Genomic DNA, 18,269 nt, shown 5'->3' on the forward strand with positions numbered 1-18,269 from the left:
CTATTGCGACTTGCGGGTAACTAAAAAAAAACAACAAAAAAAAAACAATCCTCTTGCTCGTTCATTTTGTCATAATATCACTGGAGGTGTGCTACTTTTTCATGGGCCACCCTGTAGATTACTCTGTGTGTAACAAATCTATACAATATATGAGTTTCACTTTTTGAATCAAATTACTGAAATGATGATATTCTAATTTATTGAGATGCACCTGTAGTAGTCAAAGGCATGAATGATTAACACTGTGAAGAGTCTGGGGCATGGTGAAAGAACGCTGCAAAAGTGAAACTGAAGGTCTGGTATTACAACACCAGACAAACCTGTAAACCTAGAGTAACAACTCTAGGTTTACAGGTTTGTTATTTTTTTGTAGGAAAATTGTGTAGGTCCTCTGAACGCCACCTAAAATTATGGTCAACCACTTTTCTTCTGCCTCATAAGTACTATAATTATTATATTCTTTGTGATATATACGTACTTTTGTCATGAGTATCCTCCAGATTTTATGATACCTCTACCTGCTTCCCATCATGCCTTTGTGCATTCATGTATTTAAACAGGCTACTTTTTCTGTATATCCTGCGATGACTAAGGGCGTTCTTTCACCAGAAACAGGTAAGGCAAATTTGTTTTTAATTTTTTTCTACATGTTGCGCCCGTGCGGACTTCTCAGTTCGGCTTCATAGAGCGAAGTGCGCATGCGCCGGCACTTCGCTCAACCTCTCGATGACCTGCACACTGGCAGAGCCCTGTTCGCACGCGCGAGATGTTAGAGCAGAAGGAGGGGGGAGGGAGGGAGAGCCGGAGGCGTCACACAGGATTATGAGGCGGCGCTGAGGTCGGGAAAGGCGGAGCTGGGCGCGAACGGCGGCGGGTGCGGGCGGCAGCTTCGATCCATTTACATCCCCTTGGGAACCTTATTCTGTTGATTGACAGGTTAGTAATAGCGTTTTTTGAGCAAAATGAGCCTACAGATTACATTTATAAGATCACATTAGCAATCGTGAAAGCTCCATGAACATAACCATATTTTTATCTGGAGGGGGTGAAACCTGGTGACAGAATCCCTTTAATGTCTATGGTTACAGTGTTCAAAACAAAAATGGTAATCAATACATTTCTAGCTTGACAGTAACTTGTTTGTCCTAGTCAGCTATAGGTGGTTCTGATTACAGCTAGCGTTGTTACCAAATGCACAATGGCATATAATTGCTTATTCATTTTCTTCATAAGAGTAAACTGTGAATATAAAGTCGTATCAATGTGCTAGTCAACTTTTCACCTTGCCTAGATACACCCGGTCTGGCTATGCATGTCCAACACACCTCAGTAAACTCCTGTGTTTGTCCCAGGAGGAATGTCAGGCAGGAAATACTGTTGTGGAGAGTTGATATGAACTACGACAACCACATTACTGTATACCAAATATTCCAATCATAAGGTATTTATATGTATATCAACAGGGAAAAATGGTAATAGTATAGTAATAAGGGGTTGTTATGATAATATATATATGTACAGTTCTGTTTTATGGTATTAGGGATATGGATATACATGTATATAATTACAATACTATGGTTGTGTTTGTGTATCCCAGATATGGAGGAGGACATGTCGGACAACTGTGAAGGAATACCCAGGAACTGATCATTATAACCCACTAAACCAGTTCCTTGGTGTAAAATCCCAAGGAAAAAATGTCAGATTTGTCTAGGGGTAGCTAAGGGATAGGTCATAAATATCAGTAAAGAATAATGGCATACTCCAACCTGCCTTATTTGGATATATACAAAAACAATCCATCAAGTACCTATGATATGACCAATCAGAACAGGCCACATTAGAGTCAATTGCTAAAATGTGTATAAGAAGAAGAAGCAAGAGCAGGAGGATATAGGGGAAGAAGGAGCAGGAGGAAAAGGAACATCACACAGCTGTGTAAGAAAGACCGATGGACGGTAGATATGATGATATCCTTTGATTAATAGTATTGTGCACATGTATGCAGGGGCGGACTGAGCGGTCGGGCACTTCGGACATGGTCCGAGGGCCCGGCCGGGAAGGGGGCCCGGTGGCCACTGCCCAGTGCAGAAAATTATTTCACCCGTCCGATGTCTCTTAGGCTCAGAGACATCGGGCAGGTCCGGGTGAAATAATTTTCTGTACGCATACCACACAACATACATCAGGCAGGCTATGGGGCCCAGCCGTCGGAGCTACTTACGTCATGTCACGTAAGTTACGTGGGAAAAGGGGCCTGGCGGCCGGAGCTACACATTGGGAGGGGCCCGGCCATGGCGTCCTGTGCGGCGCGGAGGCGCGCCGTCGTCGTCGCGTACTGACGTCGACGTGCAATGCCTTCAGAGGCCGCTTTGAGGCCGGATTTTTTTCAGCTGTGCCTGCACTGCAAACTGTGCGGAATGCGGATGGATCATCTCCGCACACTGCCTGAACAAGTAACAACTAAGTGAAAGGCAAGAAACTTGGCTTGTGCTTGGGCCGATCGGCCACACATTTGAGCCAGCCCCAGGCCTAGTGCCAGCCAGCCACAGGCCCAGAGCCAGATAAAAGAAAAAGGAAAAAATAGGTAACCACAGGCGCCAGTCTATCTATAAGAAATATTATCCGTATTCAGTCTATTAGGTCTGCCTGTATGGACTACTCAATGTTTTTATACATATATCAGTATTTAGACATGTAATATAGTACATAAACGTGCTTCAGTGGTTAGACACAAGGACCGATATACCTGTAGACACCATGACCATAGAAGCGTGTAGAGGTCAGTGAGGTCCGCCTTACGTCTTTGGGGTGACGGTGACCAACAGTTGGCCCACAGTAGAATCTTTGGAAGAAACAGCAGAGGGACTGCTGTTTCTTCCAAAGATTCTACAAGCGACCAAGGCGAGGGAGGAAGTTTTGTGGGTGTCTTGAGCTTTATCCCACAAAACTTTTCCCTGGTGAAGTGAGTAGTGTTCCTTTTTAAGTTTCTTTTAATTACCTTGTCTACTTTGGACCAACTGTTGGTCACCGGAACCCCAAAACGTAAGTGGGACCACATTGACCTCTACACGCTTCTATGGTCATGGTGTCTACAGGTACATATTGGTCCTTGCGTCTAACCACTGAAGCACGTTTTTATATTATATTACATGTCTATATACTGATATACGTATAAAAACATTGAGTAGTCCAGACGGGCAGACCTAATAGCCTGAATACAGATAATTTTTTTATAGATAGACTGGCGCCGCCAGTGTGGTTACCTATTTTTGCCTTTTTCTTTTATGTGACTATCACCTATCTATCAGCCTCTCTAGACTTCCATTGCTTTATCATAGCTGTCCAACCTATCACTCTGAACAATCTCTAAAATATCCACCCTTTGGTGCCCTGTCTGTTACTCTCTGACCTCCCCTGAATTTTGTTCAGGGAAGTCTTGGATTAACCCTCTATCTTTTTTCTTTTCACAGGCCCAGAGCCAGTCACCCCCAGGTCCAGAGCCAGCCAGGCACAGAGCCAGCCAGTCCCAGAGAGCCAGGCACCCCGAGGTCTAGAGCCAGCCAGTTTCAGAGAGCCAGCCACCCCCAGGTCCAGAGCCAGCCAGGCACAGAGCCAGCCAGTCCCAGAGAGCCAGCCACCCCCAGGCCCACAGCCATCCAGCCACAGGCCTACAGCCAGCAAGCCCACAGCCTGCCAACCAGCAAGCCATAGCCAGTGAGCCCACAGCCATCCAGCCAGAAAGCCCACAGCCTGCAAATCAGCAAGCCACAGCCTGCCAGCGGTAGCCAGCAAGCCACAGACTGCCAGCCACCAACCGTAATTAAGGTAGGAGCCAACTTGGCCTAGGCATCAGAGAGCTATGTTGTGTTGTTATATTGTGAATAGGAACCATAGTGTTGGAGAGACCCCCCTCCAGGACCCATTAGACTCCATTGTAGTCTCTAATGTGACCTGGAGGGGACTCTTTCTAACACAGTTTTTAAAGGACACTGAGATGTCCTCTGCCAGAAAGACCGCCCTCAATGGCCCATTAGAAAGATTTCCCTCCATTGTAGTCTCTAATGGGGCCTGGAGGGGATTCTTTCTAACACACTCTCTAATGGACACTTAGATGGCCTTTGTTAGAAAGACCCCCCTCCAAGCCTATTAGACTGACTCCATTGTAGTCTCTAATGGGGCCTGGAGGGAATTCATTCTAACACACTCTCTACTGGACACTTAGAGGGACTCTGTTAGAAATACCCCTCTTCAGGCTGGAGGCAGAACATGGGTGTGGCTGGAGGCGGAACATGGGTGGGGCCTGGAAGGGGACCCTTGATTTATTTTGCCCAGGGGCCCTGAGGGTTCTCAGCCCGCCCCTATATGTATTGTATATGTTCTAGTTAGTTTGGTTTATTTCATGTTGGGGTTATTGTAACTGTCTTGAGATGCATGCTTAAACAAACCTTATAAGGAAGCATAGATTTATTTACCGTATGATCTAAGACTTTTGGATGTCATGAGTAATAAAGTTGTTGACTGGAAGTAATTTATGCGGTTTTGAATCTTTAATATCCTGTGGGTATCCATGTGTGATTAGCATATGAATACAAACATCTATATGGTAAAAGGGTAACAGCATAAACTCTAATGTATACAGCCCTGTCATATGCACTTATGTGCCATACAATTGGCTAATGACATATACCATGATGAATACTCCATTTTTTGCAAGGACTCTTTGTATTGTAAAACTTAATCAACTATGCTTTTTAAGTCAGCAAAAATGCTATATCAATAGAACACATGCTAATAGGATAGTGAATGTGAACATTATGAACAATACCTGAATACAAACAGGGTACAAGGTAAGAGAGGATAATAACCCTTTGGATCCACACATGCAGTGTTGTAGCAATTTTTGGAGGCAAAGCCAAGAGTGGATTTAAAAGGAATGCGAAATATAAAAGGTAGGAATTATACTGCTGCTGGATCCACTATTGCCTTTGGCTCACAAAATTGCACCAAAACCTGTATCTCAAACTGCATAAAAATTGTATTGTATGTACTGTATGTAAGTAATGGCATTCCGATATCCTTGCGACAGATTCTAAGTGATGGCATATTCCAAGGATATGTTACTGATACTGAGATGTGATTATATATTAAAACATATAAACTTTATTGGTATGCACTAAAATAAAAAAAAATAAAAAAATGAATGTGAATGGTTAACTGGTTAAGGTTTCAGAACTATCAAATAGAACACATTGGGCCAGATTTATCATTAGCTCAGATTTATCATTAGCTCAAGTCCGAATAATGGAGTGAAAAAGTCGCAAAAAAATGCGCAAACACTAAAACTGCGCACAAATTTGCGACTTTTTTCTGCTCTGCACTATGCTCGCCAGTTTTCTGAAAGTGGGCGTGTTTTCTTATGTAAATGAATCTCTAGACAGAATTACTATTGGGACTATTTAAAAAGTCGCAAAAAAGTCGCAAAAAAATGCGCAATTTCACTCCAGTGAGGACCATGCTTATCTTATGAGACTTTTTAATAGAACATGCGTCTTTTTCGTAAAAACGTGCGACTTTTTCGTAAAGATGTGCGACTTTTGTAAAGCTGCTTACTGACGGATAAACTGCTACCGTCAAACCACATTTATTGCAGTCTTAAAGGGCCGATCATAAATCTGACTTGGCTAAAACTGACTTTAGCCATATGTGAAAGTGGAGTGAGCGTAATGATAAATCTGGCCCACTGTATCCATCAGTAAATTAAATAGATAGATAGATACAAGCTAAATGGCCTCACATCACAGCAATCTGGCCAAGATCTATGTCACATAAGTGGTTAATATGTGGTACATACTAAATCATTCATTCCCTACTGCCTATAATACAATAAAAAAGAGTGGCTCGAGAGACCTGCCATAGTATTGACTGTGCAATTGAATGCAGACTGAGCAAAACACCCTCCCACACTTTGGTTAAGAGAACACAGGAGTTTAGGGATAATGTGAATCAGGTAAAAAGTTGCCCCCAATCCTATTAGACACTATTGGTGACTCAAGGGACACCCTATCCCCCTTATGTACCAATCCCAGATTCAAATGACCAATGCTATTTTACTAATAGAGAACCCTACAAGTTTCCATATCCCTATTTCTTCAGAGGTCAGTGGGATATTCATGTAATTCATTTTTACTGACATCTGTGTAGGGCAGAAAACACATTAAAGTTCAGTAGTGCTGCCGGCTCTAGTATGGAAGTACATCACACCCCATACGCTTCATCAACGCATTATTAAGGCTCACGTCAGTAGAAGGATGTAGTGCCGTGAAGAATCTGTTGTTAGGGGAATAGGATGCTACATTCGCGTCCTGTGCAAGATCGTGGGCTGCAGACAAAGCAGCAAACCCATATGCCTCCTAATAAAGTGGGCCTATATGGCAAAAGGGAATTTCCCATGTCCCAGGATAGTGAACTCACGTCCAAATTGTAGAAGGTGTGGGAGAAGAAGATAACTAGGCAAATTACCACATAAAATAAACAGCTATAATCCGTGCATATAATGGAGAAAAGAGTATTCTACGTGTCAGAGGGAATATTCTTCATACCAGAACCATTGGAATAAAGTCAAAATTGGAAAGCCAAAATGCAACAAATAGGGAACCATGTCCCCTGAACGGTACCTAAGATCTCAAATAGACCCTCTCACCCAGATATATGAGGGGATGATAGCACTTGACTGGCGGAAAAGGGATGAAGAGAATGAGGGCTACAAAGGATGGCACTATTCTTAATGACATACATAAAGACAGCCAGCCCTTATGTTAACAGTCCACTTAAAGAACCCTCTTATTAATGAAGCAGGAGAAAGAAATATGATCATTAATACCATACAGCTTTAAAGGATGTAGCCTAAAGGTCCATTGTGACTCTTTCCTCATAATCAATTTGTCTCAATCCCCACCTCTCTCAGGTGGCAGTATCAATTCAATACCTTGGAATCTCATGCAAGCAGAGTCACTCGCATGCATGGTGACAAAATGATTCGACACCGGGGTGTATTGCTTGCCTAGAACATGTTCCTGTATCCAATGTGGAAACTGCCTAAAAGTCTTCCTCACATATCCCACAGGACAGGGACAAGTAAGAAGATAAATTACCCCTTCTGAGGAACAATTGAAAAAATGTCGGCATCGGAATGCTATTGTTGTTTCATGGATTTCACTTGTGAAGCTCAAACCAAGATTGTTCACATTGAGCTCACATACAAATCCATTGATATCTGATAAAGATGAGGTCCATAGTAACATGACATCAATATACCTCACCCAGGGGTCTATATGTGATTTTCACTTAGCCTTCTTTTCTGTAAACACAAATCTGTCCTCCTACCACCCAAGGTACACATTTGCATACGTTGGTGCGCAGGGAGCCCCCAAATAGAAAGACATTGTGCGTGAGGACAAAATCCAGCAGTGTCAGTGGGAAGTCATTGCATGCCAAATACTGCGGCCTATCATGGGGGATTGATGAGTGCAAGGCCTCGACATCCTGTCTCCCTTAGTTGATAACTGGATATGGGGGGCACCTATAAAAAAAATAAAAAATAGTGATGCTGCCCCTACCACTCTCTGTCTCCCTCTAAATTTACATCCTCCTCTCTCTCTGTTAAGAGACCTGAAGATTTTTACACCCTATGCCCTTCAGTGTTTTTCTGGAGAGAGGAGGACTATCTGCAAGATTTAAACCACAATATGGGGATGTCCCATTCTCCATTACTGACAAGCAGGGTATGGAGGAAGGGGATCTCCAAATCATCAATCTGTTTTCTCATTCTCTCTCAATGTAGAAGTCCAATTTACTTAAAGGGATTCTGTCATGAGATTTGAGCCCTATAAGCTAAACATATGGCCAGGTCCGTACTAATAACATGAATCCTAAACTGCCCTTATTAAACCTGCTTGTGGCTCTATTAGCTCAAAAAACTGGTTTTTATAAGCTGTCACTCACCTACCTAAGGTGCCCAAGGGGTTTTACGTTAACCCAGGGTGCCCGCCCGCACCCCTCACCGTCTGGTGCCCAGCGCCGCCTTCCTCACCTCAGCCCCGCCTCCACAATCCTCCCGTCCCTCTGCTAGATCCGGCGCCTGCGCACTAGGCTCAGCCTGATGCGCCGCGGACTCCTGGCAGCGGCTTCATTGAGCGAAGTGCGCATGAGCATCAGGCGGCGCATGCACACTTCGCTCAACGAAGCCGCTGCCAGGAGTCCGCGGCGCATCAGGCTGAGCCTAATGCGCAGGCGCCAGATCTAGCAGAGGGACGGGAGGATTGCGGAGGTGGGGCTGAGGAAGGCGGCGCTGGGCACCAGACGGCGAGGGGTGTGGGCGGGCACCCTGGGTTAACGTAAAACCCCTTAGGCACCTTAGGTAGGTGAGTGACAGCTTATAAAAACCATTTTTTTGGGCTAATGGAGCCACAAGCAGGTTTAATAAGGGCAGTTTAGGATTCATGTTATTAGTATGGACCTGGCCATATGTTTAGCTTATCGGGCTCAAATCTCATGACAGAATCCCTTTAAAAAGGGCCTAGCAAATTTGATGTGTTGGGCTGGGTGAAGGACATTAATTTGTTCGCAAGAGAACTAAAGTAGAAAAAGTACTTTAAGGCATTAATGGGCCTGGATAAACAGGCAATGCAACAAGAGGGTTTAGGTCCATTTATTGGTATAAGGATAGCTAATAAGCAGCTCCCCTCACAGAGAGACTTTACAAACATTGATCTGTTTGTGAAGGTAGACACAAATTAATTGAGAGGTTTAGAACAAAAAATAAAACTTTAAATGCCAGAATTTCCCTGCTTTCCCCACAAACAATGCGAAAATTAATCCCAGTAAGCTCTTCTCATCTCAGCAAGGTGAAATCTTTATTCCGGCATATAAGTATAAGTTTTCAGGACTTGTTTCGGCCCATCCAGCCTTCTTCAACAGTTGAGGAAGGCTGGACAGGCCAAAACATGTCCTCAATACTTATACTTATATGCTGGAATAAAGAATGCACCTTGTTGAATTGAGAAACGCTTGCTGGGTTTACTTTCACATACTTTCCATTGTAGGCAGGAGAGAATTAATTATTTATTATGTGCCAAATATTAACCACTTATGTAATCTTGGATAGATATGTCATCTTGGATAGAACGCAGTGTGAACAATAATTGCTGTGCTGTGATGCCATTTAGCTTGTATCTATTTCAGTTACTAATGGATACAATGTGCTCTATTTGCATTACTGACACCTTCAAGTAAATTTTTTTCTTTAACGAGAAATTTTACATATTTTAATATATAATCACTAGTGTTGAGCGAACTTCTGTTTTAAGTTCGGCGTCTAAAGTTCGGCTTCCGGTTAGCGGAGAATCCCGATATGGATTCCGAATTCCGTTGTGGTCCGTGGTAGCGGAATCAATAATGGCCGATTATTCCGCTACCACGGACCACAACGGAATTCGGAATCCATATCGGGATACTCCGCTAACCGGAAGCTGAACTTTAGACGCCGAACTTAAAACAGAAGTTCGCTCAACACTAATAATCCCATCTCAGTATGAGTGATATTATTCTTTTGTTAGATGTGCCTACTTCTTTGTTTTCAATGAATTGATATTCTAAGGACATGCCATCAATTTCTGAAACTGGAATAACTGTTTATGACATAGCAGACTAAAAGACTGACCTGTAACTGTACACTATATCTTTTCTGCAATATTTTGTATTTTTTTTAGTAGGCTTTGAATACTGCAAAGTTTTTCTGGGAGCCACTGTGGTATGGGATTTTCCCGTAATAGGGACTGTATTGAAAGTAAGGATTTTTCCACGCCTTTAATGTGTGTTTCAATTTCCTCGTCAGTGAATGTAGCTTGCCGACGACGCTTTGTAGATGGCTGCAGAATACAAAATAGTTTATAATTAAAGGATGAAAATAAGGTACAATAGCAGGGAACACCATATACACACACACTTTGCACTTCTTTCCGTTCTATAGGAAAACAAACACTATCACTGTAGTTTTTGATTATTGCTGTAGCTATGACTATGATGATAATACAGATTGTTTTACACAAACAAACTGATATTACTATTTGGCACAATACAATTTCTACACAAGTTAAGACTAATTTTCATACTTGAAAACCATTTTTAGCTAGGAAATGCCCCCAATTGACTTATAAGTGTGGGTGGCTGGAGGACTCCAGTCGGGCCCCAGCAAGCACTCTCCCCATAGAAGTGAATGGGAGCACATCGTGCATGACCGACCACCGCTCCCATTCACTTAAAATTAATAAAGGGTGGCTGCGCATGCGCAGTGCGCCCTACACCACTTACGGGGCTCCGTTCTCAATACAGGTGAGGGTCTCAGTGGTGGAACCCGCATTTAAATAACAATGGGGGCATATCCTAGCGATATTCCCCCATTGTCTGTTATGGGACAACCCCTTCACACACACTTTTATTCATTGCGGGTGTTTTTTGGCCAGAACAAGGTCTCAAAAAACACCCAACATAATCGATGGATTTTGTTGTTTTTTTTAAGTATGTTTTCTCTGTGATGTCACTTTCTCTGTGAAACATGCATTGATAAAACAAAGTCATACACAAATGTCATAAAAATACCAATACACATTGCATATGCGATTTGGGAAAAAATGGAGGTATACTGGAGAAAAATTCTAGGCAATATGGCTATTAAGGGCTATTAAACGTCACGTCAAAAAAAAGAACCAACTCCTATTTGTCCTGCGTTTATACATTTCTGATAGATTCCCATTTAACATTGTGATGTTTCCAAAAGGCTAGCCCCCCCCCCCCAAAAAAAAAACACCAAAAACTGCAAAGCCCAAAAAGAACTGTGTGACACTGATCTAATGTAGATATGAAAAAGTCAAGTACGTTTGTGAATACATTGCATTACCTATCTTGAACTGATTTCATATTGTAGTTTGTATTCTAAACCAAAGCTGTACTGACAATTCTTAAAGAGGTATTCCAGGATTTTAAAGGTGTTTTCCGGGATTTTAAAATTGAAGACCAAACTTCAGGATAAATCATCCATATTAGATTGTCAGGAGTCCACCACCCGGCATCCCGGCCGACCAGCTGTTTGAAGAGAAGGCCGTGCCGTTCCAGCACTGTCTTCCCTTCATTGTTTACCTACTCACTGGCGACATCACAACGGCAAGTAGGTGTAATTACAAGATGTCATCCCATTCACATCTATGGGACTGCTCATTCCTACAGATGTAGCCGAGCTAAAATTGATTCTGATAACACATATCAAAGTGTTATCTCATGCCATCTTGTGACAAAAGCCATTAAAATTGTTATTTAACCTTTTTGTGCCATTTTTTATTTAACACATTAACCATCCACAGCTGTAACTATATATAGTACGCTTGAATAGGAAGGAGCTGTCCCATGAATGTGCACAGGACGGCTTCTTGTAATTACACCTGCTCACTGCTGTGATGTTAACAGCAAGCAGATAAACAATGAAGGGAAGGCAGCGCTTGCACTGATCGACAGGGTGCCGAACCCCTGCCGATCTGATATTCATTCATGATCTATCCTGAAGATAGGTCATAGATATTAAAATCCCAGAAAAAACCTTTAACATTGATGGCCTATTCTCAGAATATACCATAAATATATTATCGGCGAGGGTTCTGCACCCTGCAACCTGGCTGATCCCAAGCAACTCTGTCACAGGAATTACACAGGTCCATCCACTACACAGTGGAAAAAGGTAATTACTTACAGAGCTGCTCACACTGAAGTGAATTTGAGGAGACATGCATTAAACACTGAGAATGATAATCCAGCAGAAACGTCAACTCTTATTTAACCACCTCAGCCCCCAGTGCTTAAACACCCTGAAAGACCAGGCCACTTTTTACACTTCTGACCTACATTACTTTCACCATTTATTGCTCGGTCATGCAACTTACCACCCAAATGAATTTTACCTCCTTTTCTTCTCACTAATAGAGCTTTCATTTGGTGGTATTTCATTGCTGCTGACATTTTTACTTTTTTTGTTATTAATCGAAATTTAACGATTTTTTTTGCAAAAAAATGACATTTTTCACTTTCAGTTGTAAAATTTTGCAAAAAAAATGACATCCATATATAAATTTTGCTCTAAATTTATTGTCCTACATGTCTTTGATAAAAAAAAAATGTTTGGGTAAAAAAAAAATGGTTTGGGTAAAAGTTATAGCGTTTACAAACTATGGTACAAAAATGTGAATTTCCGCTTTTTGAAGCAGCTCTGACTTTCTGAGCACCTGTCATGTTTCCTGAGGTTCTACAATGGCCAGACAGTACAAACACCCCACAAATGACCCCATTTCGGAAAGTACACACCCTAAGGTATTCGCTGATGGGCATAGTGAGTTCATAGAACTTTTTATTTTTTGTTACAAGTTAGCGGAAAATGATGATTTTTTTTTTTTTTTTCTTACAAAGTCTCATATTCCACTAACTTGTGACAAAAAATAAAAACTTCCATGAACTCACTATGCCCATCACGAAATACCTTGGGGTCTCTTCTTTCCAAAATGGGGTCACTTGTGGGGTAGTTATACTGCCCTGGCATTCTAGGGGCCCAAATGTGTGGTAAGGAGTTTGAAATCAAATTCTGTAAAAACTGACCAGTGAAATCCGAAAGGTGCTCTTTGGAATGTGGGCCCCTTTGCCCACCTAGGCTGCAAAAAAGTGTCACACATCTGGTATCTCCGTATTCAGTAGAAGTTGGGGAATGTGTTTTGGGGTGTCATTTTACATATACCCATGCTGGGTGAGATAAATATCTTGGTCAAATGCCAACTTTGTATAAAAAAATGGGAAAAGTTGTCTTTTGCCAAGATATTTCTCTCACCCAGCATGGGTATATGTAAAAAGACACCCCAAAACACATTCCCCAACTTCTCCTGAATACGGAGATACCAGATGTGTGACACTTTTTTGCAGCCTAGGTGGGCAAAGGGGCCCATATTCCAAAGAGCACCTTTCGGATTTCACTCGTCATTTTTTACAGAATTTGATTTCAAACTCCTTACCACACATTTGGGCCCCTAGAATGCCAGGGCAGTATAACTACCCCACAAGTGACCCCATTTTGGAAAGAAGAGACCCCAAGGTATTCGCTGATGGGCATAGTGAGTTCATGGAAGTTTTTATTTTTTGTCACAAGTTAGTGGAATATGAGACTTTGTATGAAAAAAAAAAAAAAAATCATCATTTTCCACTAACTTGTGACAAAAAATAAAAAATTCTAGGAACTCGCCATGCCCCTCACGGAATACCTTGGGGTGTCTTCTTTCCAAAATGGGGTCACTTGTGGGGTAGTTATACTGCCCTGGCATTTTCCAGGGGCCCTAATGTGTGGTAAGTAGGTAAATGACCAGTGAAATCCAAAAGGTGCTCTTTGGAATATGGGCCCCTTTGCCCACCTAGGCTGCAAAAAAGTGCCACACATCTGGTATCCCCGTATTCAGGAGAAGTTGGGGAATGTGTTTTGGGGTGTCTTTTTACATATACCCATGCTGGGTGAGAGAAATATCTTGGCAAACGACAACTTTTCCCATTTTTTTATACAAAGTTGGCATTTGACCAAGATATTTATCTCACCCAGCATGGGTATATGTAAAATGACACCCCAAAACACATTCCCCACCTTCTCCTGAGTACGGAGATACCAGATGTGTGACACTTTTTTGCAGCCTAGGTGGGCAAAGGGGCCCATATTCCAAAGAGCACCTTTCGGATTTCACTCGTCATTTTTTACAGAATTTGATTTCAAACTCCTTACCACACATTTGGGCCCCTAAAATACCAGGGCATTATACCTACCCCACAAGTGACCCCATTTTGGAAAGAATAGACCCCAAGGTATTCGCTGATGGGCATAGTGAGTTCATGGAAGTTTTTATTTTTTGTCACAAGTTAGTGGAATATGAGACTTTGTATGAAAAAAAAAAAAAAAAAAAAATCATCATTTTCCACTAACTTGTGACAAAAAATAAAAAATTCTAGGAACTCGCCATGCCCCTCACGGAATACCTTGGGGTGTCTCCTTTCCAAAATGGGGTCACTTGTGGGGTAGTTATACTGCCCTGGCATTTTCCGGTGGCCCTAATGTGTGGTAAGTAGGTAAATGACCAGTGAAATCCGAAAGGTGCTCTTTGGAATATGGGCCCCTTTGCCCACCTAGGCTGCAAAAAAGTGTCACACATCTGGTATCTCCGTACTCGGGAGAAGTTGGGGAATGTGTTTTGGGGTGTCTTTTTACATATACCCATGCTGGGTGAGAGAAATATCTTGGCAAAAGACAACTTTTCCCATTTTTTTATACAAAGTTGGCATTTGACCAAGATATTTATCTCACCCAGCATGGGTATATGTAAAATGACACCCCAAAACACATTCCCCAACTTCTCCTGAGTACGGCGATACCAGATGTGTGACACTTTTTTGCAGCCTAGATGCGCAAAGGGGCCCAAATTCCTTTTAGGAGGGCATTTTTAGACATTTGGATACCAGACTTCTTCTCACGCTTTGGGGCCCCTAGAATGCCAGGGCAGTATAAATACCCCACATGTGACCCCATTTTGGAAAGAAGACACCCCAAGGTATTCAATGAGGGGCATGGCGAGTTCATAGAAATTTTTTTTTTTTGGCACAAGTTAGCGGAAATTGATATTTTTTATTTTTTTCTCACAAAGTCTCCCGTTCCGCTAACTTGGGACAAAAATTTCAATCTTTCATGGACTCAATATGCCCCTCACGGAATACCTGGGGGTGTCTTCTTTCCGAAATGGGGTCACATGTGGGGTATTTATACTGCCCTGGCATTCTAGGGGCCCTAAAGCGTGAGAAGAAGTCTGGAATATAAATGTCTAAAAAAATTTACGCATTTGGATTCCGTGAGGGGTATGGTGAGTTCATGTGAGATTTAATTTTTTGTCACAAGTTAGTGGAATATGAGACTTTGTAAGAAAAAAAAATAATAATTCCGCTAACTTGGGCCAAAAAAATGTCTGAATGGAGCCTTACAGGGGGGTGATCAATGACAGGGGGGTGATCAATGACAGGGGGGTTGATCAATGACAGGGGGGTGATCAATGACAGGGGGGTGATCAATGACAGGGGGGTGATCAATGACAGGGGGGGTGATCAATGACAGGGGGGGTGATCAATGACAGGGGGGGTGATCAATGACAGGGGGGTGATCAGGGAGTCTATATGGGGTGATAACCACAGTCATTGATCACGCCCGTGTAAGGCTTCATTCAGACGTCCGGATGCGTTTTGCGGATCCGATCCATCTATCAGTGGATCCGTAAAAATCATGCGGACGTCTGAATGGAGCTTTACAGGGGGGTAATCAATGACAGGGGGGTGATCAGGGAGTCTATATGGGGTGATAACCACAGTCATTGATCATGCCCCTGTAAGGCTTCATTCAGACGTCCGGATGCGTTTTGCGGATCCGATCCATCTATCAGTGGATCCGTAAAAATCATGCGGACGTCTGAATGGAGCTTTACAGGGGGGTGATCAATGACAGGGGGGTAATCAATGACAGGGGGGTGATCAGGGAGTCTATATGGGGTGATCACCACAGTCATTGATCACGCCCCTGTAAGGCTTCATTCAGACGTCCGGATGCGTTTTGCGGATCCGATCCATCTATCAGTGGATCCGTAAAAATCATGCGGACGTCTGAATGGAGCTTTACAGGGGGGTAATCAATGACAGGGGAGTGATCAGGGAGTCTATATGGGGTGATAACCACAGTCATTGATCATGCCCCTGTAAGGCTTCATTCAGACGTCCGGATGCGTTTTGCGGATCCGATCCATCTATCAGTGGATCCGTAAAAATCATGCGGACATCTGAATGGAGCTTTACAGGGGGGTGATCAGGGAGTCTATATGGGGTGATCACCACAGTCATTGATCATGCCCCTGTAAGGCTTCATTCAGACGTCCGGATGCGTTTTGCGGATCCGATCCATCTATCAGTGGATCCGTAAAAATCATGCGGACGTCTGAATGGAGCTTTACAGGGGGGTAATCAATGACAGGGGGGTGATCAATGACAGGGGGGTGATCAGGGAGTCTATATGGGGTGATAACCACAGTCATTGATCATGCCCCTGTAAGGCTTCATTCAGACGTCCGGATGCGTTTTGCGGATCCGATCCATCTATCAGTGGATCCGTAAAAATCATGCGGACATCTGAATGGAGCTTTACAGGGGGTTGATCAATGACAGGGGGGTAATCAATGATAGGGGGGTGATCAGGGAGTCTATATGGGGTGATCAGGGGTGATTAGGGGTGATCAGGGGCTAATAAGGGGTTAATAAGTGATGGGGGGGGGTGTAGTGTAGTGTAGTGGTGCTTGGTGCTACTTTACTGAGCTACCTGTGTCCTCTGGTGGTCGATCCAAACAAAGGGGACCACCAGAGGACCAGGTAGCAGGTATATTAGACGCTGTTATCAAAACAGCGTCTAATATACCTGTTAGGGGTTAAAAAAAACACATCTCCAGCCTGCCAGCGAACGATCGCCGCTGGCAGGCTGGAGATCAACTCTCTTACCTTCCGTTCCTGTGAGCGCGCGCGCCTGTGTGCGCGCGTTCACAGGAAATCTCGCGTCTCGCGAGAGGACGCGCCGGCGCGTCCAGGAGGAATGAATCAACCACCTCCAGGACGCGTCTGTGCGTACAGCGGTCCGGAGGTGGTTAAAGGGGTTTTCCCATCTCAGACAATGGGGGCATATCGCTAGGATTTCAAGATGTACCAGAGTTTTTTTTGTCGCATAATAGCTGTGCTTCATTGTACAATCAAAACTGTCATGGAATAGGTATTTTTTGCTTTCCCAATGCCTTCCTCGGTTAAGGCTGCTTTCACACAAGCGAATTGTTCACTCCGGACTCGGAGCGTAAGTATAACACAGCTCCCGTCCTGAACTCCTATCACTGCCGGGGTCGCATAGCATTATATTGATTTATGATGCTATGTAACCCTTACAGTTCTGCAATGTATTAGATAACAGTGACATAATGCTGTTAATGTTATCTAATACATTCCAGAACTGTAAGGGTTACATAACATCATAAATCAATATAATGCTATGTGATTCCAGCAGTGATAGGAGTTCAGGATGGGAGCTGTCTTATACTCACATTTCGAGTCCGGAGTGTACAACTCGCTCGTGTGAAAGCAGCCTTAGGCCGAATGCACAAGGCCGTGAGCGGTCCGTGGTAACAAGGGCTGGATTCCTGCTGAGAGCAGGAGCGCACTGCATCATTGGTTGCTATGACGTCGTGCGCTTCCTGCTGCCGCTGCAGTACAGTAATACACTGGTATAGATCATACCAGTGTAACACTGTACTGCGGCGGCAGCAGGAAGTGCACGGCGTCATAGCAACCAATGACACGTGCGCTCCTGCTCTCAGCAGGAATCCAGCCCGTGTTGCCACGGACCGCTCAAGGCCGTGAAACACGGCCGTGTGCATTCGGCCTTAAAGGGCTTCTGTCACCCCACTAAACTCTTTTTTTTTTGTGTACTTATAATCCCTATCCTGCGATATATCTATACATTATGTTATTAATCATTTTCGTTCAGTAGATATGTAAAAAAACGTACTTTTATAATATGCTAATTACCTGTCTACCAGCAAGTAGGGCGTCTACTTGCTGGTAGCAGCCGCAAAAAAACGCCCCCTCCTCCTGTTGACTGACAGGGCCAGCCGCGATCTCCTCCTCCAGCTGGCCCTGTCAGCATTTCAAAAACTGCACGCCTTTGTTGATTCGGCACAGGCGCTCTGAGAGAAGGAGGCTCGCCTCCTCAGCACTCCCTCAGTGCGCCTGCGCCGATGACGTCTTCTCTTTCGGTGACGTCATCGGCGCAGGCGCACTGAGGGAGTGCTGAGGAGGCGAGCACTCCCAGAAGGGCAGTTGAAGCTGGTACGGTGGCACGTGCATTAGTTCCCCCGTCGCAGCCACCGCACAGACAGGCCCGTAGAGCCCCTAGAGTCCCTGAGGTGCTGGCAAACCCTGATTGGCAGCCCCCAACTTCAGCCGCACCAATAGTTCCCCCTTTCACCGCCCAGTCTGGAGTTCGGGTTTAGACAGCTCAGATCGGCTCGGCACTGGTATTTTTTGAGCTGTTCTTGACTGCGGAGCTCTTAGACTTAGTCGTGGCAGAAACAAAT

General features: G+C 43.7%; 1 protein-coding gene across 5 annotated transcripts in view; it reads right to left on the reverse strand.

The window, feature by feature from the left end:
• Positions 1-263: 263 nt before the first annotated feature.
• Positions 264-18,269, reverse strand: part of C9H1orf112 (chromosome 9 C1orf112 homolog) — a 605,884-nt gene continuing 587,878 nt past the window's right edge. For 4 of the 5 annotated variants that reach the window (XM_040407710.1, XM_040407711.1, XM_040407708.1 and 1 more), the window contains one exon: positions 9,595-9,929. In XM_040407710.1, coding sequence (XP_040263644.1) covers positions 9,735-9,929 — 195 coding nt within the window. In that variant the 3' untranslated portion in view covers positions 9,595-9,734. Of the gene's footprint in view, positions 275-9,594; positions 9,930-18,269 lie in introns of those variants that run through there. The other variant, XM_040407709.1, reaches the window with a different exon arrangement.

Source organism: Bufo bufo, chromosome 9, assembly GCF_905171765.1.
Source record: "Bufo bufo chromosome 9, aBufBuf1.1, whole genome shotgun sequence".
Classification (NCBI taxonomy): Eukaryota; Metazoa; Chordata; class Amphibia; order Anura; family Bufonidae; genus Bufo; species Bufo bufo.